We start from the raw sequence: 23,808 nt of genomic DNA, 5'->3' as shown, positions 1-23,808 counted from the left end.
AGATTAGAGCAAGGTGTACTGCTTTCAAGCAAAGGGCTGGTAGCTAGATTTGGAAAGAATGAAGAAAAAAGGGAGAAAGATTTTAAAAAATACAAGCAACAAAAGAAAAAATGTAAATTGGAGTTCATAAAAATTAAAAACTTTTGTGCTTCAAATGTTACCATCAAGAGAGTGAACAAACAATAGAATGGAAGAAAATATTTTTTTAAAATTTTTTTATTAATTAAAAAAAATTAACTAACACAACATTTAGAAATCATTCTGTTCTACATATGCAATCAGTAATTCTTAATATCATCACATAGGTGTATGGTCATCATTTCTCAGTACATATGCATCGATTTAGAGAAAGAAATAGCACGACAACAGAAAAAGAAATAAAGTGATAACACAGAGAAAACAAAACTAAAAATAAAAAGCACAAAAATATATAAGAGAAAAAACAAAACAAAACACTATAGCTCAGATGCAGCTTCATTCAGCGTTCCAACATAATTACATTACAATTAGGCAGTATTGTGCTGACCATTTTTTTTTTTTTTTTAGAAATCATACCATTCTACATATGCAATCAGTAATTCTTAACATCATCACATAGATGCATGATCATCGTTTCTTAGTACATTTGCATCGGTTTAGAAGAACTAGCAATATAACCGAAAAAGATATAGAATGTTGATATAGAGGAAAAAAATAAAAGTAATAATAATAAGAACAAAACAAACAAAACAAAACAAAACAAAAACCTATAGCTCGGGTGCAGCTTCATTCAGTATTTTAACATGATTACTTTACAATTAGGTATTATTGTGCTGTCCATTTTTGAGTTTTTGTATCTAGTCCTATTGCACAGTCTGTATTCCATCAGCTCCAATTACCCATTATCTTACCCTGTTTCTAACTCCTGCTGAACTCTGTTACCTATGACATATTCCAAGTTTATTCTCGAGTGTTGATTCACATCATTGGGACCATACAGTATTTGTCTTTTAGTTTTTGGCTAGACTCACTCAGCATAATGTTCTCTAGGTCCATCCATGTTATTACATGCTTCATAAGTTTATCCTGCCTTAAAGCTGCATAATATTCCATCGTATGTATATACCACAGTTTGTTTAGCCACTCGTCTGTTGATGGACATTTTGGCTGTTTCCATCTCTTTGGAATTGTAAATAACGCTGCTATAAACATTGGTGTGCAAATGTCCGTTTGTGTCTTTGCCCTTAAGTCCTTTTAGTAGATTCCCAGCAATGGTATTGCTGGGTCGTATGGCAATTCTATATTCAGCTTTTTGAGGAACCGCCAAACTGCCTTCCACAGTGGTTGCACCATTTGACATTCCCACCAACAGTGGATAAGTGTGCCTCTTTCACCGCATCCTCTCCAGCACTTGTCATTTTCTGTTTTGTTGATAATGGCCATTCTGGTGGGTGTGAGATGATATCTCATTGTGGTTTTGATTTGCATTTCTCTAATGGCCAGGGACATTGAGCATCTCTTCATGTGTCTTTTGGCCATTTGTATTTCCTCCTCTGAGAGGTGTCTATTCAAGTCTTTTTCCCATTTTGTAATTGGGTTGGCTTTCTTTTTGTTGTTGAGTTGAACAATCTCATTATAAATTCTGGATACTAGACCTTTATCTGATATGTCGTTTCCAAATATTGATTCCCATTGTGTAGGCTGTCTTTCTACTTTCTTGATGAAGTTCTTTGATGCACAAAAGTGTTTAATTTTGAGGAGTTCCCATTTATTTATTTCCTTCTTCAGTGCTCTTGCTTTAGGTGTAAGGTCCATAAAACCGCTCCAATTGTAAGATTCATAAGATATCTCCCGAAATTTTCCTCTAACTGTTCTATGGTCTTAGACCTAATGTTTAGATCTTTGATCCATTTTGAGTTAACTTTTGTGTAGGGTGTGAGAGATGGGTCTTCTTTCATTCTTTTGCATATGGATATCCAGTTCTCTAGGCACCATTTATTGAAGAGACTGTTCCGTCCCAGGTGAGTTGGCTTGACTGCCTTATCAAAGATCAAATGTCCATAGATGAGAGGGTCTATATCTGAGCACTCTATTCGATTCCATTGGTCGATATATCTATCTTTATGCCAATACCATGCTGTTTTGACCACTGTGGCTTCATAATATGCCTTAAAGTCAGGCAGTGCAAGACCTCCAGCTTCGTTTTTTTTCCTCAAGATGTTTTTAGCAATTCGGGGCACCCTGCCCTTCCAGATAAATTTGCTTATTGGTTTTTCTATTTCTGAAAAATAAGTTGTTGGGATTTTGATTGGTATTGCATTGAATCTGTAAATCAATTTAGGTAGGATTGACATCTTAACTATATTTATTCTTCCAATCCATGAACATGGTATGCCATTCCATCTGTTTAAGTCTTCTGTGATTTCTTTTAGCAGTTTTTTGTAGTTTTCTTTATATAGGTTTTTTGTCTCTTTAGTTAAATTTATTCCTAGGTATTTTATTCTTTTAGTTGCAATTGTAAATGGGATTCATTTCTTGATTTCCCCCTCCGTTTGTTCATTGCTAGTGTATAGAAATGCTACAGATTTTTGAATGTTGATCTTGTAACCTGCTACTTTGCTGTACTCATTTATTAGCTCTAGTAGTTTTGTTGTGGATTTTTCCGGGTTTTCAACGTATAGTATCATATTGTCTGCCAACAGTGATAGTTTTACTTCTTCCTTTCCAATTTTGATGCCTTGTATTTCTTTTTCTTGTCTAATTGCTCTGGCTAGAACCTCCAACACAATGTTGAATAATAGTGGTGATAGTTGACATCCTTGTCTTGTTCCTGATCTTAGGGGGAAAGTTTTCGATTTTTCCCCATTAAGGATGATATTAGCTGTGGGTTTTTCATATATTCCCTCTATCATTTTAAGGAAGTTCCCTTGTATTCCTATCCTTTGAAGTGTTTTCAACAGGAAAGGATGTTGAATCTTGTCAAATGCCTTCTCTGCATCAATTGAGATGATCATGTGATTTTTCTGCTTTGATTTGTTGATATGGTGTATTACATTAATTGATTTTCTTATGTTGAACCATCCTTGCATACCTGGGATGAATCCTACTTGGTCATGATGAATAATTCTTTTAATGTGTTGTTGGATATGATTTGCTAGAATTTTATTGAGGATTTTTGCATCTATACTCATTAGAGAGATCGGCCTGTAGTTTTCTTTTCTTGTAATATCTTTGCCTGGTTTTGGTATGAGGGTGATGTTGGCTTCATAGAATGAATTAGGTAGTTTTCCCTCTGCTTCGATTTTTTTGAAGAGTTTGAGGAGAGTTGGTACTAATTCTTTCTGGAATGTTTGATAGAATTCACATGTGAAGCCGTCTGGTCCTGGACTTTTCTTTTTAGGAAGCTTTTGAATGACTGATTCAATTTCTTTACTTGTGATTGGTTTGTTGAGGTCATCTATGTCTTCTTGAGTCAAAGTTGGTTGTTCATGTCTTCCAGGAACCCGCCCATTTCCTCTAAATTGTTGTATTTATTAGCGTAAAGTTGTTCATAGTATCCTGTTATTACCTCCTTTATTTCTGTGAGGTCAGTCGTTATGTCTCCTCTTCCATTTCTGATCTTATTTATCTGTGTCCTCTCTCTTCTTCTTTTTGTCAATCTTGCTAAGGGCCCATCAATCTTATTGATTTTCTCATAGAACCAACTTGTGGTCTTATTGATTTTCTCTATTGTTTTCATGTTTTCAATTTCATTTATTTGTGCTGTAATCTTTGTTATTTCTTTCCTTTTGCTTGCTTTGGGGTTAGTTTGCTGTTCTTTCTCCAGTTCTTCCAAGTGGACAGTTAATTCCTGCATTTTTGCCTTTTCTTCTTTTCTGATATAGGCATTTAGGGCAATAAATTTCCCTCTTAGCACTGCCTTTGCTGCGTCCCATAGGTTTTGATATGTTGTGTTTTCATTTTCATTTGCCTCGAGATATTTACTAATTTCTCTTGCAATTTCTTCCTTGACCCACTCGTTGTTTAAGAGTGTGTTTTTGAGCCTCCACGTATTTGTGAATTTTCTGGCACTCTTCCTATTATTGATTTCCAACTTCATTCCTTTATGATCCGAGAAAGTGTTGTGTATGATTTCAATCTTTTTGAATTTGTTAAGACTTGCTTTGTGACCCAGCATATGGTCTATCTTTGAGAATGATCCATGAGCAGTTGAGAAAAAGGTGTATCCTGCTGTTGTGGGATGTAATGTCCTATAAATGTCTGTTAAGTCTAGCTCATTTATTGTAATATTCAGATTCTCTATTTCTTTATTGATCCTCTGTCTAGATGTTCTGTCCATTGATGAGAGTGGTGAGTTGAAGTCTCCAACTATTATGGTATATGTGTCTATTTCCCTTTTCAATGATTGCAGTGTATTCCTCACGTATTTTGGGGCATTCTGGTTCGGTGCATAAATATTTATGATTGTTATGTCTTCTTGTTTAATTGTTCCTTTTATTAGAAGATAGTGTCCTTCTTTGTCTCTTTTAACGGTTTTACATTTGAAGTCTAATTTGTTGGATATTAGTATAGCCACTCCTGCTCTTTTCTGGTTGTTATTTGCATGAAATATCTTTTCCCAACCTTTCACTTTCAACCTATGTTTATCTTTGGGTCTAAGGTGTGTTTCCTGTAGACAGCATATAGAAGGATCCTGTTTTTTAATCCATTCTGCCAATCTATGTCTTTTGATTGGGGATTTCAGTCCATTGACATTTAGTGTTATTACTGTTTGGATAATATTTTCCTCTACCATTTTGCCTTTTGTATTATATATATCATATCTGATTTTCCTTCTTTCTACACTCTTCTCCATATCTCTCTCTTCTGTCTTTTTGTATCTGACTCTAGTGCTCCCTTTAGTATTTCTTGCAGAGCTGGTCTCTTGGTCACAAATTCTCTCAGTGACTTTTTGTCTGAGAATGTTTTAATTTCTCCCTCATTTTTGAAGGATAATTTTGCTGGATATAGGAGTCTTGGTTGGCAGTTTTTCTCTTTTAGTAATTTAAATATATCATCCCACTGTCTTCTAGCCTCCATGGGTTTCTGCTGAGAAATCTACACATAGTCTTATTGGGTTTCCCTTGTATGTGATGGATTGTTTTTCTCTTGCTGCTTTCAAGATCCTCTCTTTCTCTTTGACCTCTGACATTCTAACTAGTAAGTGTCTTGGAGAACGCCTATTTGGGTCTAATCTCTTTGGGGTGCGCTGCACTTCTTGGATCTGTAATTTTAGGTCTTTCATAAGAGTTGGGAAATTTTCAGTGATAATTTCTTCCATTAGTTTTTCTCCTCCTTTTCTCTTCTCTTCTCCTTCTGGGACACCCACAACACATATATTTGTGCAGTTCATATTTTCCTTGAGTTCCCTGATACCCTGTTCAAATTTTTCCATTCTTTTCCCGATAGTTTCTGTTTGTTTTTGGAATTCAGATGTTCCATCCTCCAAATCACTAATTCTATCTTCTGTCTCTTTAAATCTATCATTGTAGGTATCCATTATTTTTTCTATGTTTGCTACTTTATCCTTCACTTCCATAAGTTCTGCGATTTGTTTTTTCAGTTTTTCTATTTCTTCTTTATGTTCAGCCCATGTCCTCTTCATGTCCTCCCTCAATTTATCGATTTCATTTTTGAAGAGGTTTTCCATTTCTGTTCGTATATTCAGCATTAGTTGTCTCAGCTCTTGTATCTCATTTGAGCTATTGGTTTGTTCCTTTGACTGGGCCATATTCTCAATCTTTTGAGCGTGGACAGTTATCTTCTGCTGCTGGCGTCTGGGCATTTATTCAGCTTTCTCTGGATGTCGGACCCAGCAAGGTTGTAAGATTTTTCTGTGAAATCTCTGGGATCTGTTTTTCTTATCTTGCCCAGTAGGTGGTGCACGGGGCATACGTTTGTCTCAAGTGTTTGGAATGGGTCTCCCCCAGTCACCGATCTCTGCGGCCTGGGGATTTCGGATCCAATTCTCTCCGTTGCTTCAGGGACCGCGCGTGGTGGGGGCGTCAGCTGCCGCGGCTTGAGGGGACCCTGTGGCTGGTCGCGGGCCGCAGCGGGCCTGGGGGATTCCCCACCGGACCAGGAAGCCTCCCGCGTGGGGGGGGCCACCGCGGCTTGGATAGCCCTCCGATCCGAGACTCGTATCTGTGGACTCAAGCCGAGACAAACTTGCCTCTCCGAGACTCTCAGCCGGCCCGAGAAGGAGGGAGGGAGTAGCTCGGACCGCCGCAGCTGCCGCTGATTGGGAAATCGTGCGCCGCCGGGGGTCTCACCGCAGCCGAGTCTCGCAGTCAGACTAGCCAGCCCAGACTTTGGATAGCCCTCTGATCCGAGATTTGTAGCCGCGGACTCAAAGCCTAGACTCAAAGCCGCCCTCAAAAGAAGGGTGCCGCCTGCCTCGGCCTGGGAAACTTGCTTCTCCAATACTCTCAGCCGGCCCGGAAAGGAGGGAGGGAGTAGCTCGGACCACCGCAGCTGCCGCTGATCAGGAATTTGCGCGCCGCTCGGGGGTCTCACTGCAGCCAAGTCTCGCAGTCAGACTAGTCAGCCCAGAGTTTGGATAGCCCTCTGTTCCGAGATTCGTAGACGCGGACTCAAAGCCGAGACTCGAAGACGCCCGCAAAAGAAGGGCGCCGCCTGTGTCGGCTTGGGAAACTTGCTTCTCCGATACTCTCAGCCAGCCCGGGAAGGAGGGAGGGAGTAGCTCGGACCGCCGCAGCTGCGGCTGCTCGGGAAATCATGCGCCGTGGGGGTCTCACCACAGCCGAATCTCGCAGTCAGACTAGCCAGCCCAGACTTTGGATAGCCCTCTGATCCGAGATTCGTAGCCGCGGACTCAAAGCCGAGACTCGAAGCCGCCCGCAAAAGAGGCGTGCCACCTGCCTCGGCCTGGGAAACTTGCTTCTCCAATACTCTCAGCCGGCCCGGAAAGGAGGGAGGGAGTAGCTCGGACCGCCGCAGCTGCCGCTGATCGGGAAATCGCGCACCGCTCGGGGGTCTCACCGCAGCCGAGTCTCGCAGTCAGACTAGTCAGCCCAGAGTTTGGATAGCCCTCTGTTCCGAGATTCGTAGCCACGGACTCAAAGCCGAGACTCGAAGCCGCCCGCAAAAGAGGCGTGCCGCCTGCCTCGGCCTGGGAAACTTGCTTCTCCAATACTCTCAGCCGGCCCGGGAAGGAGGGAGGGATTAGCTCGGACCGCCGCAGCTGCGGCTGCTCGGGAAATCGCGCGCCGCTCGGGGATCTCACCGCAGCCGAGTTTCGCAGTCAGACTAGCCAGTCCAGATTGGGTTACGCTGTGTGTCCATTCCCTGCTGTAGCCCCGGGAGCTGTTCTGTACTGTTTCTGTTCACCTATTAGTTGATTTGGAGTTGGAGGAACTAAGACGCATGTACCTTACTAAGCCGCCATCTTGGATCCTCGGAAGAAAATATTTTCAAATAATATGTCTGGTAGAAGACTTGTATCCTGAATATATAATTAAGAACACTTCTGACTCAATAATAAAAATAACCTAATTTTATAAATGGGCAGAGGATCTGAATATATATTTCTCAAAAAATATGCAAATGGCCAGTAAGTATGTGAAAGTATGTTTACATCATTGGTTATTAGGGAAATGCATCTGAAAACTGCAAGGAGATATTTTATGCCCAGTAAGGTGACTATAATAAATAAGACAAATAATTCAAATTGATGAGAATGTGGAGAAATTGGTACCCTCATACTTTGCTTGGAGGCATGTAAAATGGTGCAACTGTGGAAAAACATTTTGTCAGTTTTTCAAAATGATAAATGTAGAGTTACCATGTGACTCAGCAAGTCCACACATAGGTGGAATTTCTAAGAACTATGAAAACATAAGTCCAAAATGCTCATAGCAGCATTATTCTTTATAGCTCCAAAGTGGAAACAACCTTAATGTCCAGCTGATGGGTGGGTAAATAAAATGTGATATATCCATACAACGATATATTACTTGGCAAAAAAAGAAATGAAGTGCTGAGTCATGCTATAACATGGATAAACACTGACAACATTCCGCAAAGTGAAACAAAGGTACAAAAGAAGCAACATTGAAATAATTCATTCCTATGAAATGTTCAGAATCAGCAAACTATAGAGATTAGTGGCTGCCTAGGACTAGGGATAGGTAGGAAGAGAATGGGGAGTGATGGCTAATGGGTACAGGATTGTTGTTGTTTTTTCTTTAGGTGACAAAAATGTTATAAAATTAAGTAATGATAGTTGTACAAATCTTTGAATATACTAAGTTTCAATGAATTGTACACTTTTAGTGAATGAATTTTGTGGTATGTGAATTACATCACAGTAAAACTGTTAAGAAATTAAGATTCAGGGCAAAATTTGCCTAATTAACCCTGAATATAGAAATCACAGAGTCACGAAAGCAGGAGGATTTGGATTGTTGGAATGGTTTGGCAGGAGACAGAATTTAGCATATTTAGCCCTCCTAATTAAATCACTTCATCAGGAAAGTGATAAAAAGCCTTGCTCAAGTTACCTTCTGGCCTTTAGAAAATATTGTAAGTAAAATTATTTGGTCTTACCCTGCAAGAATCAAAAACTCCATCTTCATCACCTGCACAAAATGAAGTGTTAGCAATTGCTCCACCATAACTCTTCTCAGAATTACAAATGTTTCTAGAAATATAATGCACTTCTGCTTCCTGTAATATATCTGTAACATTACCTATTAATAAAAAAAGCAAAAAATTATTTCAGTGAGCAGTTATTTTGACAGTGATTTAAAATAGTGATGCTGAATAGATTTACTTTCCAAAGTGAGTGATTCAACATTATGTAAAATTTTATCCATGTACATATATATATGCATGGATGCCTAGAATGACTCTAGAAGAATGGTCATCAAATGGTGATGAAAAATATGAAAAGGAAAGAAAGAAAACAATTCATTTATAATAATAGCAACTAAAAGATTAAAATGTCCAGGAATAAGTTTAACCAAGGTTGTAAAAGACTTGTATGCAGAAAACCACAAATTATTATTGAAAGAAACTGAAGAAAACCTATATATATGGAAAGATATTCCATACTTATGAATTGGAAGACTGAATATCATTAAAATATCAATATCACCCAAAGTTACCTATAGATTTAACCCAATCCCAATAAAAATTCCAACAGCTTTCATCACAGAAATGGAAGAGCTAATCAACAAATTCTTATGGAAGGATAAAGGACACCAAATAGCCAAAATCATGATGAAAAAGAACAAATTTGAAGGACTCACCTTTCCAATTTCAAAACCTATTACAAGACTACAGTAATCAAAACTGTGTGGTACTGGTAACAAGGACAGACATAAAAACTGTGTGGTACTGGTAACAAGGACAGACATATAAACCACAGAAATAAACTCATATTATTTATGGCCATTTGATTTTTTTTTACTAGAACAGTTGTAGGTTTACAGAAACATCAAGTAGGAAACACAGAGTTCCCATATATACCTTCTCACATGCTGTTTCCCTAGTATTAATATTTTACATTAGTGTGGTACTTCTGTTTTAAAATATTATTATTATAATTATGCTACTAACTTCAGTGCGCTCGGTTACACTGTGTTGTACAATTCTGTTTGTGTGCATGTGTGTTAATTTATATACAACTATCAATTTCCTTTTTCTTACCTTTTTGAATACAAAATTGTGCCTCCCCCCCCCACCATCTATTGCAAAAACTCTTCTATCACCACAAACAGAAACTCCATACCAAGTAACATTAACTCCCCATTCTCCTTCCTCTCTTGGCCCCCTGGTCACCAGTACTGTAGTTACTGACTCTATGAATTTGCTTATTCTAATTAATTCATACTAGTGAGATCATGCAATATTTGTCCCTTATTTGACTCAACATGATATCTTCAAGTTTCATTCCTGTTCATGTATCAGAACTATACTCTCTTTTTAATACTGGAGGAGTATTTCATTGATTCATCTGAAGATGGACACTGGGGTTGCTCCCACATTTTGGCAATTGTGAATAATGCCTCTAGACACTGGTATGCAAATGGTTGTTTCAATTCTTTGGTGTATCTACCTAGAAGTAGGATGGGTGGTCCATATGGTAATTCTATACTTAACTTTCTGAGGAATTGCCATATTGTTTTCCACTGTGGCTGTACCATTTTACATTCCCACCAACAATGTATGAATGATTCTATTTTTCCACATCCTCCAGCACTAATTTTCTTTTAATAGTACCCATTCCCATGGATGTGAGATGGTATTGAATTTCCCTCATGGTTAATAATGTTGAGAATCTTTTTGCATGCTTTTTGTCCATTTACATATCTTCTTTGAAGAAATTACTCAAGTTTTTTTCCCATTTTAAATTGGGTTGTCTTTGGGTTGCTAAGTTGCAGAAGCTCTTTATAAATCTTGCATATTAAACCTTTATCAGAAATATGGTTTCCAAATATTTCCCCCCATTCTGTAGGTTCTCTTGTTACTTTGTCGATAAACCCCTTTGATGCAGAAAAGTTCTTCATTTTGATGCAGTCCTGTTTATCTATTTTTTCTTTTGTTGCACATGCTTTCGTTGTAAAGTCTAAGAAACCATTGCCTAACATGTGGTCCTGAAGATGTTTCCCTATGTTTTCTCCAAGGAGTTTCATAGTTTTAGTTCTTGTCTGTAGGTCTTTGATCAATTTTGGATTAATTTTTGTATATGGCACAGGTTGACCTTCAATCTTTTGCATATGGTTATCCAGTTAAACCAGCACCATTTGTTAAAGAGACTATTCTTTCTCTGCCAAGCGGTTCTGGCAAAGATCAGTTGGCCAAAGGAGTGAGGATTTATTGCTGAACTCTCAGTTTTATTATATTAAATCTTATGTCTGTCCTTGTGCTAGTACCATACTGTTTTAATTACCAGCTTTGTAATAAGTTTTAAAATCAGGAAGTGAAAGCCCTCTAACTTTGTTCTTCCTTTTCAAGATAGTTTTGCCAATTCAGACTACTTACCTTTCTACATGAATTTGATGACTTTTTTTCATTTCTGTAAAGAAGTTTATTGAAATTTTCATTGGAACTGCATTGAATGTATATATGCTCTGAGTCGAACTGACATGTTAGCAATATTTAGTCTTTCAATCCCTGAATAGAAAATGCCCTTCCATTTATTAATGTCATCTTTAACTTCTTTCAGAAATGTTTGGTAATCTTCCATGTATATGTCCTTTAATATCCTTGCTTAAATTTGTTCCTAAGATACTTGATTATTTTAGCTGTTATTGTAAGTAGAATTTTTGTCTTGATTTCCTCTTCTGATTATTCATTGCTAGCATATAGAAAGCATGTGGAAACACCACACTGATTTGCGCATATCGATCCTGTACCTTGCCACTTTGTTGAATTCAATTATTAGTGCTATTAACTTCTGTTTCAATTTGCTAAAGCTGCTGGAATACAACATACCAGAAATAGGCTGGCTCTTACAATGGGGAGTTAGCTTACAAACTTATAGTTCTCATGTCATGAAAATATCCAGCTCAAGGCATCAACAGTATGATATCTGGATTCTGAAGACAATCTGCCAGCATCTGGGACACCTCAGTCACATGGGAAGGTACATGGCAATGTTTGCTGGTCCTTCTCTCCTGGGTTTCATTGCTTTCCACTTCTGGTTTCAGTAGCTCCCTTTCTCAGCCTCCCTGGTGCTCTTCTCTGTGAGATTCTCTTAATTTCATCTCTCAGCTTCCATATGTATTTTAAACTCTTACAAAGAACTTCAGTAAGTGGATTAAGACCCACCTTGAATGGCACAGGTCACATTTCAATTGAAATAACCTAATCAAAAGGTCCCACTCACAATAAATTGCACCCACAGGAATGGATTAAAAGAATGTGCCCTTTTTTGGGTGCATGGGTAGTTCAGCAGTTAGAATGCCCACCTTCCATGTGGGAGATGTGGGTTCGATTCCTGGACCATGCACCCCCCCCCCCAAAAAAAAAACAAAGAATATACCATTTTCAGGTGTATGTAACAACCTCAAATTGCCACAGCTTTGTTGTGGATATTTCAGGATTCTCCATGGATAGGATCACGTCACCTGCAAATATGGGGGCTTTCACTTCTTCCTTTCCTATTTGGATGCCTCATAATTCTTTTTCTTGCTTAAATGCTCTGGGTAGAATGTCCAGTATGAAGTTGAGTAACAGGGGCAACTGGTTTCCCTTGGAGGAAAAGCTTTCAGTATTTCACCATTGAGTATGGTGTTAGCTGTGGGTTTTTCATATCTTATTTTACATGTTAAGAATATTTCCTTCTACTCTTAGTTTTCTGAATATTTTTTATCAGTAAGGGTATTAAATTATGTTGGATGCCTTTTATGTGTCAATTGAAATGATCAAGTTTTTTTTTTGTTGTTGTTCTATTAATGTGGTCTATTAAATTGATTTTATTATGGTGAACCACCCTTGCATACCTGGGAAAAATCCCACTTGATCATGGTATATAGTTCTTTATTTTCTTTAAAATGTATAGTTCTTTAAATGTGCTGAAAAGTTTTGCATCTGTATTCATTAGGGATATTCTTCTGTCAATTTATGGTCAATTGATTTTGACAAGGGAATCAAATTCACTCAAGGGGGGAATGAAGAGTCTCTTCAACAAACAGTACTGGAAACTGAATATCCAAATGTAGAAAATGAAAGTGAACCTCTACCTCACACCATACACAAAAGTTAACTCAAATTGGATCAAATGCATAAATGTAAATCATATTTTGAAAAAAATTTTTTAATTATAAAACCTGTCAATTACATAAATATAAATTATAAATCTATAAAATCCTTAGAAAAAATTAAGGGAAATATCTTTAGCACTTTTCATTAGGCATCATAGATTTTATACCTAAAGTATGAGCAACAGGCTCTTTGATATGAGTTATTTTGTAATGTGTTTTGAATTTTCTAAATGCAAGATTTAAAAATTTTGATATTTTAAAATTCTTGCAGCTTTATTGAGGCTTAGTTTACACAGCATGAAAATTCCCAAATTGTAAGTGAATAGTTATTTCTAGTAAAGTTATACAGTGGTGCAACCAGCATCAGTATACAAGCCATTTTTTATCCTAGAAAATCCTTCCATAACCATTTTCAGTCAGTTTCTACTCTCAGCCCTAGATTCAGGAAATAACTTGCTCACTGTCATAGGCTTGCCTTTTCTAGAAATTTATATAAATGGATTCACACAATTTGCAGTCTTTTGTATCTTGCTTCCCTCACTTAGCATAATGTTTTAGTTTATTTTCTTATCCTCCCTAGGCTCTTTTTTAAAAAACTTTTATTAATAAAGCCAATCAACATATAATATGAACATTCTTTTTTTATCACATAGTTGTATATTCATCATCATGATCATTTCTTCAAACATTTGCCTCAATTCAGAAAAAGAAATAAAAAGAAAACAGGAAAAAAATCAACATACCATACCCCTTCTCCCTCCCTTTCATTGATTATTAGCATTTCAACCTACTAAATTTATTTTAACATTTGTTCCCCCATTATTTATTTATTTTTAATCCATATGTTTTACTCATCTGTCCATAAGGTAGATAAAAGGAGCATCAGACACAAGGTTTTCACAATCACACAGTCACATTGCGAAAGCTATATCATTATATAATCATCTTCAAGAAACATGGCTATTGGAACACAGCTCTACATTTTCAGGCAGTTCCCCCCAGCCTCTCTGTTACACCTTAACTAAAAAGGTGATATCTATTTAATGCATAAGAATAACCTCCAGGATAACCTCTCGACTCTGTTTGGAATCTCCCAGCCATTGACACTTTGTCTCATTTCTCTCTTCCCCATTTTGGTCGAGAAGGTTTTCTCAATCCCTTGGTGCTGAATCCCAGCTCATTCTAAGATTTCTGTCCCATGATGCCAGGAAGGTCCACACCCCTGGGAGTCATGTTCCACGTAGACAGGGGGAGGGCAGTGAGTTTGCTTGTCCTGTTGGTTGAGAGAGAGGCCACATCTGAGCAACAGAAGAGGTTCTCTTGGGGTGACTCTTAGCCTAATTTTAAGTGGGCTTAGCCTATCCTTTTCAGGGTTAAGTTTAATATGAACAAACCCTAAGATTGGGGGCTCAGTCTATTGCTTTGGTTGTCCCCACTGCTGGTGAGAATATGAAGAATTCTCCACTTGGGGGAGTTGAATTTTCCCCCTTTCTCACCATTCCCCTAAGGGGACTTTGCAAATACTTTTTTATTCACTATTCAAATTCTTCTGGGATTTATCGAGGCATCACTCTGGACAGGCCCTACTCAAGTTTCCATGTACTTATGGTGTTCAATTAAGCTGTCTACATAAGATATTAGGAAATGCACTAGTCAAAATATAAATTTTGTACTAAATAAATATTTTTTGCTTTAGTCTCATACATAAGTTTTAAATATTAATTACCATTTCAATATCCTGCATTATTGACATTCCTTTGTTCTTCCTCATGCAAAACATTTTAAAATTTGTATATTTAGTTACTATCCTTATACACTCGAGGCATTCCTAGATTTTACCATCTAAGTCTTTATCATATATCTTTTCTTCTGATTTCATTTGTGCTCCTAGGCCTCCTCCCTCTATCATTCTCACATTCAGCTTCATTCAGTGTTCTAACATTATTATATTACAGTTAGGTAGTATTGTGGTCTCCATTTCTGAATTCTTACAGTCAGTCCATTGCACAATCTGTATCCCTTCAGTTCTAATTACCCAATATGTACCCTATTTCTAGCTCCTGACAACCTCTGTTCTTAACTGAAATTACCCAAGTTAATTCATTAATGTTAGTTCGTATCAGTGAGACCACACAGTATTTGTCCTTTTGTTTCTGGCTAATCTCACTCAGCATAATGTCCTTAAGGTCCATCCATGTTGTTACACACTTCATAACTTTATTCTATCTCACAGTTGTATAATATTCCATTGTATGTATATACAACAGCTTTTGTTTAGCCACTCATCTGTTGATGGACAGTTGGGCTGTTTCCATCTCTTGGCAATGATAAATAATGCTGCTATAAACATTGGTGTGCAAATGTCCCTTTGTGTCTTTGCCCTAATATCCTCTGAGTAGATACCTAGCAATGGTATTGCCAGGTCATATGGCAATTCTATACATAGCTTCCTGAGGAACCGCCAAACTGCCTTGCACAGTGGTTTTACTATTTGACCTTCCCACCAACAGTGGATAAGTGTGCCTCTTTCTCTACATCCTCTCCAGCACCTGTCGTTTTCTGTTTTATTGATAATGGCCATTCTGGTGAGTGTGAGATGATATTTCATTGTCGTTTTCATCTGCATTTCCCAATAGCCAGGGAAGTTGAGCATCTTTTCATGTGCCTTTTGGCCATTTGTATTTCCTCTTCTGAGAAGTATCTGTTCAAGTTTTTTGCCCATTTTGTAATTGGTTTGTCTGTCTTTTTGTTGTCGAGTTGAACAATCTCTCTAAATATTCTGGATGCTAGACCTTTATCTGATATGTTTTTTCCAAATATTGTCTCCCATTGTGTAGGCTGTCTTTTTACTTTCTTGACGAAGTTCTTTGATGTAAAAAAGTGTTTAATTTTGAGGAGTCCCATTTCTTTCTTTCTTCAATGGTTGTGGTTTGGGTGTTAGGTCTAGGAAACTGCCTCCTATTATAGATTTAAAGATATTTCCCTGCATTTTCTTCTAAAAGTTTTATGGTCTTAGATCTAATGTTTAGGTGTTTGATCCATTTTGAGTTAATTTTTGTATAGGGTGTGAGATAAGGATCCTCTTTCATTCTTTTGCATGTGGATATCCAATTCTCTAGGCACCATTTATTGAAGAGACTGTTCTGTCCCAGGCGAGTTGGCTTGACTGCCTTATCAAAGGTCAATTGTCCATAGATGAGAGGGTCTATATCTGAACACTCTATTCAATTCCATTGGTCAGTATATCTATCTTTATGCCAGTACCATAATGTTTCGATCACTCTATCTTCATAATACACCTTCAAGTCAGGTAGTGGGAGATCTCTGACTTCATTTTTCTTTCTCAGATTATTTTTAGCTATTTGGGGCACTCTGCCCTTCCAGATAAATTGGTTATTCGTTTTCTATTTCTGAAAAGTATAAGTTTTTTGGATTTTAATTGGTATTGCATTGAATCTATAAATCAATTTAGGTAGAATTGACCTCTTAACTATATTTAGTCTTCCAATCCATGAACACGGTATGCCCTTCCATTTATTTCGGTCTTCTGTGATTTCTTTTAACAATCTTATAGTCTTCTCTGTATAGGTCTTTTGTCTCTTTAGTTAAACTTATTCCTAAACATTTTATTCTTTTGGTTGCAATTTGTAAATGGAATTTTTATCATGACTTCCCCCTCAGAAAATCATTACCTGTTCATTACCTGTATGTAGAAACATTACAGATTTTTAAGTGTTGATCTTGTAACCTGCCACTTTGCTGTACTCATTTAATTAGCTCTAGTAGTTTTGCTCTGGATTTTTTGGGGTTTTCGACATATTGTATCATATCATCTGCAAACAGTGAGAGTTTTACTTCTTCCTTTCCAATGTGGATGCCTTGTATTTCTTTTTCTTGTCTAATCTCTCTGGCTAGAACTTCCAACACAATGTTGAGTAACAATGGTGACAGTGGACATCCTTGTCTTCTTCCTGATCTTAGGGGGAAAGTCTTCAGTTTTTTCCCATTGAGGATGATGTCAGCTGTGGGTTTTTCATATATTCCCTTTATTATGTTGAGGAAGTTCCTTTCTATTCCTATCCTTTCAAGTGTTTTCAAAGGAAAGGATGTTGAATTTTATCAAATGCCTTTTCTGCATCAATCGAGATGATCATGTGGTTTTTCAGCTTTGATTTGTTGATATGATGTATTACATTAATTGATTTTCTTATGTTGAACCATCCCTGCATACCTGGGATGAATCCTACTTGATCATGGTGTATAATTCTTTTAATGTGCTGCTGGATTCGATTTGCAAGAATTTTGTTGAGGATTTTGCATGTATATTCGTAAGAGAGATTGGTCTGTAGTTTTCTTTTTTGGTAATATCTGTCTGGTTTTGATATGAGGGTGATGTTGGCTTTGTAGAATGAGTTAGGTAGCATTCCCTCCTCTTCATGTTTTTTTTGAAGAGTCTGAGCAGGATTGGTACTAATTCTTTATCGAATGTATGGTAGAATTCACATGTGAAGCTATCTGGTCCTGGACTTTTCTTTATGGGGAGCTTCTTAATGACTGATTCAATTCTTCACTTGTGATTGGTTTGTTGAGGTCGTCTATTTCTTCTTGAGTCAATATTGGTTGTTCATGCTTTTCTAGGAAATTGTCCATTTCATCTGCGTTGTTGAGTTTATTAGCATAAAGTTGTTAATAGTATCCTCTCATTATCTCCTTTATTTCTGTGGGGTGAGTGGTTATGTTTCTTCTTCCATTTCTGATTTTATTTATTTGCATCCTCTCGTTTCTTCTTTTTGTCAACCTAGCTAAGGACCTATCAATCTTATTGATTTTCTCATAGAACCAACTTCTGGTTTGGTTTGTTTTCTTGTTCTCAATTTCATTTATTTCTGCTCTAGCCTTTTTTATTTCTTTCCTTTCGCTTGCTTTGGGGTTAGTATGCTGTTCTTTTTCTAGTTCATCCAAGTGAAACTTAAATTCCTCAATTTTTGCTCTTTCTTCTTTTTTGATATAGTCATGTAGGGCAATAAATTTCCCTCTTTGCACTGCCTTTGCTGCATCCCACAAATTTTGATATGTTGTCTTTTCATTTTCATTTGCCTCAAGATATCTACTGATTTCTCTTGAATTTTCTTCCTTGACCCACTGGTTGTTTGAGAATGTGTGGCTGGCTTCCTTATGTTTGTGAATATTCGGGCCCTCTGTTTATTACTGATTTCCAACTTCACTCCTTTATGATATGAGAAAGTGTTTTGTATTATTTCAATCTTTTTAAATTTATTGAGACTTTCTCCATGACCCAGCATATGGTCTAACCTTGAGAAAAAGGTTTCTTTTTCTGTCAGCCCTGCCCCCTCTGTACCAGGGCAAAAACCAACAACCTCTGCTTTTACCGGAGGTTCAGCTGAGCTGGGGGCCTATTTTTAGTAGTCAGAATTTAATTAATTCCACAATTAGAGTTTGGTTGAGCTCAGTCCCTTGCTATTAGTAAAGTCTCTTTCTTTTCCCTTCTGGGAACTAGCCTGTGGGGGAGGGGTGCCAGCCTCCACAGCTTGGGAGACTCATGGTTCTGGGTGGGATCACAGCTGGTCCACCTTGTCCAGACTGGTGTACATTATGTGTCCAGTCACTGATGTGGCCCCAGCAGTTGTTCTGTACTGTTCCTGGCTATTTACTAACTGCTCTAGAGGATGAAGTAAATTCCACACCTCACTAAGCCGCCATCTTGAACCCTTTTGACAAACCCAATTTAAAAATAGGCAAAAGACATGAATATACCTTTTTCCAGAGAAAACATACAAATGGCTAAAGAAACACATAAAAAGATGTTTAACATCGTTAGCCATTAGGTAAATGCAAATCAAAACTACAATGAGGGTGGACAATGGTGGCTCAGTGGCGGAGTTCTTGCCTGCCATGTTGGAGGCCCGAGTTCGATTCCCATAGCCTGCCCATGTCAAAAAAGCAAAAAACAACAATGAGCTAAAGTTGATTGTTGGGATGTATGCACAACTATGTGCATGTTTGGAAATGGATAGAGTTAGCAATGATGATACGTGGGTGTGACTGTGGTTAAAAGAGAAAGTTTAGAGTCCTGTATGTCACTAGAAGGAAAGCCAGGGAACAAAAAATGGGACTGTATAGCACAGTGAACCCTCCTGAGGGTGAAAATGTTCTAGATTTAATCACCACGATGAATGTACAACTCTGTGAATATATTAGAAGATGTTAATTGTACAGTTTAGATGGATTATATGGTATTTGAATTAATCTCAATAAACTGCCTTTAAAAATGTGGATTCTGCTTTCGTTGGGTGAAATGTTTGATAAGGCCATTTATTTAAAGTTGGATGACAATGTTGTTCAAATCTGTAACATCCTTGATTGTTGTTCTATACATTATTGATATAGGGGTTTGAAATCTTCAACTATATTTGAATTTTTTATTTATCTTTTCAATTTTGTACTTTTTCTGTCATTATTTTGGGGCTCAATTATTTTAACAGTTGTATCATCCCCGGCATATTTATCCTTTCATCATTATGAAATGCCCTCTTTTAATCTAAATTTTATTTTGTCTGTAAGTACATCAGTTCTGATGTTAATACAGATAGTACTGCTCTCTAAGGTTACTGTTTGTATTATATATCCTTTTCAACGTTTTACTTTTAACGTATTTGCATCTTTGAATCTAAGGGGTGTCTCTAGGAGAAGAGATATAGTTAGAATTTTTTTTAGCTACTGTAACACTTACTGTCTTTTAATTGGAGTGTTTATCTCTTTGCATTTAGTATACTAGTGATGTTGTTGAACTTACATCTGCCATTTTGCTATTTTTCTTTTCAGTCATGTCTGTTTTTCCTCTGTTCCTTCTTTAATGTCTTCGTTTTTGTTAAATAATGTCCTCAAGGTTTATCCAGTTGTTGTATGTATCCAAACTTCATTCCTTTTTTATGGTTAACATTCCATTCCATGTGTATTCCATGTGTAAACACATTTTGTTTATCCAGCCATCTATGATGGCTGCTTGGGTTCCTTACACTTTTTGGCTATTGTGAATATTGCTGTTATAAACATTATGTACAAATATCTGCCTGAGTTCCTGATTTCAACTCTTAGAAGTATATATCTACAAGTGAAATTACTGGATCACATAGTAACTCTATTCTTAACTTCCTGAGGAAGACCAAACTCTTTTCCACAGTGGCCGCACAGTTTACATTCCCAGCAATGAATGAGTGTTCCTGTTTCTCCACATCTGCTTCAACTTTTTTTTTTTTTTTTTTTAACTAGCTGTTTGGAGTGGGTGTGAAACCATATCTCATTGTGGTTTTGATTTGCATGTCCCTAATAACTAAAGATATTAAGCATCTTTTCACGTGCATTTTTGGTCATTTATATATCTTCTTAGGAATATCTATTCAAGTCTCTTACTCATTTTTTAAATTGGGTTGTTTTTTTTGTTGTTGAATTTTAGTATTTATTTATATATTCTGGATATCATACCCTTATTAAGAAGGCTGTTGGAATTTTGACTGGGATTGTATTGAGCCTTTAAATAGAGTTTGGTAAAATTGACATGTTAATAATTTATCTTACAAACAATGAGCAAGAAATATCCTATTATTTAGGTCTTATTTGATTTCTTTTAATAATGTTTTGTTAGTTTTTCATATATAGGTTCTTTACACCCTTGGTTAAAATTTATCCCCAGATATTTGATTCCTTTTGCTGTTATTAAGAATATATATTTGTTTGTTTGTGTCTTTTTTTTTCTTTTTCCTTGTCTTTTTTTTTTTTACTATTATTATTCTTTTTTTCTCTATATTAACATTCATATCTTTTTCTGTTGTTTTGCTAGTTCTTTTCCTGAATCGATGCAAATGTACTAAGAAATGATGATCATGCATCTATGTGATGATGTTAAGAATTACTGATTGCATATGTAGAATGGAATGATTTCTAAATGTTGTGTTAATTTCTTTTTTCTTTAATTAATAAAAAAAGAATATATATAATATATAATATATATATTCTTAATTTCCTTTAGAGCTTGTTAATAAAGAAAATTTACAAAATTTTTTTGTATGCTGTCACTTTGCTGAATTCATTTATTAGGTGTAGGTGCTTTGTTGTGGATCTTTCAGGATTTTCTGTTTATAGAATCATGTCATTTGCAAATAGGGAAAATTTCCTCCTGCTATTCCAATTTGGATGCCTTTTCTTTTTCTTGTCTCATTGCTCTGGGAAGAACTTCCAGTACAATGTTGAATAACAGGGCTTCCTTGTCTTCTTCTTGATTTCAGAGGGAAAGCTTTCAGTCTTTCATCATTGAGTGTGATGTTAGCTATGCCCTTTATATATGCCCTTTATGTGTAAAGGATATTTCCTTCTATTCCTTTTCTTCTGAGTGTTTTTTTAATCAGGAAGGGTGCTGAATTTCATCAAATGCCTTTTCTACATCAACTGAAATGATTTTGTTTTTAAAATATGCTGTATTAATGTAATAAATTATTTTCTAATATTTAATCACCCTTGCATACCTAGGATAAACCCCACTTGCTCATAGTGTCTAATATTTAAATGTACTATTGGATTTGCTTTGCTAGTAGTTTGTTGAGAAATTTTACATTTACATTAAAAAAAGAGAATGGTATGTAATTTTATTTTTTGTGATACCAATCTGACTCTGGTATTAGGGTGATATTAGCCTTAATGAAAGGGTTAGGGAGCACTACATCCTCTTAAATTTTTTGAAAGAGTTTGAGCAGGATTGGTGTTCATTCTTCTTCGAATGTTTGTTAAAATTCACCAGTGAAGTCATGTGGTCCTGGGCTTTTCTTTGCTGGGAGGTTTTTGATTAATGATTCAATCTCTTTACTTGTTATTGATCTGTAAGATCTTCTATTCTTGGTTAGTGTAGATAGTTTGTGTATTTCTAGAAGGTTATCTATTTCATCTAGGTTATCTAATTTGTTGGCATACAGTGTTCATAGTATCCTGTCACAATCCTTTTTATTCTTGTGGCTTCAGAAGTAATTTCCTTTATGTTAATATTGATCTAATTCCAGTAAACTATAGCAACTTTCCTCCAGTTTAGTACCTTTGTTTCCCTCTTTCTTTGTCCTGTTATTGGCATGTATATCACATCTATATTTCTTATAAAAATGCAGCAATAAAGTGCTGTAATAGCTTTTTAATGAAATCTTGTGGGTTTTAAAAAATAAACTAAGGAAGAAGAGAGAAGAATATATTTATATAGAATTTAATTTTACTTGTGCAATTATGCTATCTAGTGCTCTTCATTTCTTCCTTGGATTTGAGTTTCTGTATGTCGTCATTTTCTTTCATCCCAAAGGACATCCATCCTTCCTTCCTTCATTGGGACTTTTTTCCTTCAATCCTTCCTTTTTTTTTATGTAAGGAATCATAAAATCAATTCTCACTTTTTTTATTTGAGATTTTTTTTTTTCAATTTCATTTTGGAGGAATGGTTTTGCTGGATACAGAATTCCTAGTTGACGTTCTTTCCTTTCAGGACATTGAATATGTCATTCCTTTGTATTCTGGACTCCATTCTTTCTAATGAGAGTGCAGCTGTTAATCACATTGTTTTCCCTGTTAAGATGAATAGTTATTTTATTCTTACAACTTGAACACTTTTTTTTATATCAGACTTTCAGCAGTTTTGCTACAATGTGTCTAGATGCAGCTATCTTTGTTTTTACATTAATTGATTTTCTTGATCTTCTTATGTAAATTAATGTTTTTCATAAAATGTTTCTGCCATGTTTTCTCTTTCTTCTCCTTTTGGAAATCTATGTTGGTACACTTGATGTTGTCCCACTGGTTTCTGAGTGCTTATCTTTCAGTATTTCTTCTCTATGTTCTTCAGAATGGATGATTCTATGTGCTGTATCTTCAAGTTTACCTTTCTTTTTTTTCTGTCACCTCAAATCTCTAGAATTTTTGGATCTTTTTAAAATTTTCTATTTCTCTAGACATTACCTATTCGTTAATTCATTATCTTCACATTTTCCTTTAATTTTCTGAACAGTTTCCTTAAATTTAAATTTATTAAAGATATGTAAAGAGAAGCTTAAAAGTCTTTGCTAAATTCAACATTGTGCCTACTCAGGGTCAATTTCTATTGAATGATTCATATTTTATTGAATACCAATCACACTTTCCTGATATCTTTGCATGTCTTTTTTGTTGTTGTTGTTATAAAACTAGGCATTTTCTAAAATACATTGTAGTGATTCTGGATTTCAACATTCCCTTGAGGATTGCTATTGTCATATTTTAAGTAACTTTACTGGAGTTAAACTGAGTGTCTCCCCACAGTATGTGGCTGATGACATTTCTGCTCTTGTTTTCTGATTTTTACTTTTTTAGCATGGCTTCATAGTGATTGCTCCTGTGTCTGCACAATTTAATGGCCAATCAATGATTTAGGAGGTGGTTGTGTTCCAATATCTTAAATCTATAAGGCCTATATCCTCTGCTGATAGATCCGTGTGTGGGTTGGGGAGTACATTCAAACTTCATTCAGTTCTCAAATATATTTTGACTCTAAATATACTTTATATTGGGCTTTCTCACATTCTGCACCCTTTCCCCAATATGTAGTTGTCTATTAAGCCAGGGATGTTTAGAGAGCTTATTGAGTCATTTTGTGGCTCTCTCATTTCCAGGATCTTCCTGTCAAATTTCTGATGTTTTACTGTTTGGCCCACCTGGGAACACAACCCCAGGCCAGCAGAGCTGTAACCTCTTTCTCCATTCACCTCTTGCTGACTTTATTACTCTTACTGACAATGCCGCCAGCATGTGTTCTCAACCTCTGCCCCAAATCAAGTCCACCACCTCTGACAGCAAAACTTCTGTTCTTGATAAAACTGCACTGAGCTGGAAGGGAGAGTTGGGAGCATCCATAAGCAAGAAGGTTGCAAATTCTTCTTCTTGACAAAATTTCTATAAGTTTTAATAAATGGTCTTTAATTTGTTGTGTTTTTACTTGATTTCCAGAATCCTGAAATAATTGTTTTCGAAAATTCTG

At 36.3% G+C, this 23,808-nt stretch overlaps 1 protein-coding gene across 1 annotated transcript in view; it reads right to left on the bottom strand.

Moving 5' to 3' along the window:
* The window catches only part of TMPRSS12 (transmembrane serine protease 12), a 118,133-nt gene that overhangs the window by 5,073 nt on the left and 89,252 nt on the right, over positions 1–23,808 (bottom strand). The window contains exon 4 of the mRNA XM_077167980.1: positions 8,587–8,729. Coding sequence (XP_077024095.1) covers positions 8,587–8,729 — 143 coding nt within the window. The remainder of the gene's footprint in view (positions 1–8,586; positions 8,730–23,808) is intronic.

The sequence above is a fragment of the Tamandua tetradactyla genome, chromosome 7 (genome assembly GCF_023851605.1).
Source record: "Tamandua tetradactyla isolate mTamTet1 chromosome 7, mTamTet1.pri, whole genome shotgun sequence".
NCBI lineage: Eukaryota > Metazoa > Chordata > Mammalia > Pilosa > Myrmecophagidae > Tamandua > Tamandua tetradactyla.
The sequence above is the reverse complement of the archived record's forward strand: the minus strand, read 5'-3'. Positions and strand labels throughout refer to the sequence as shown.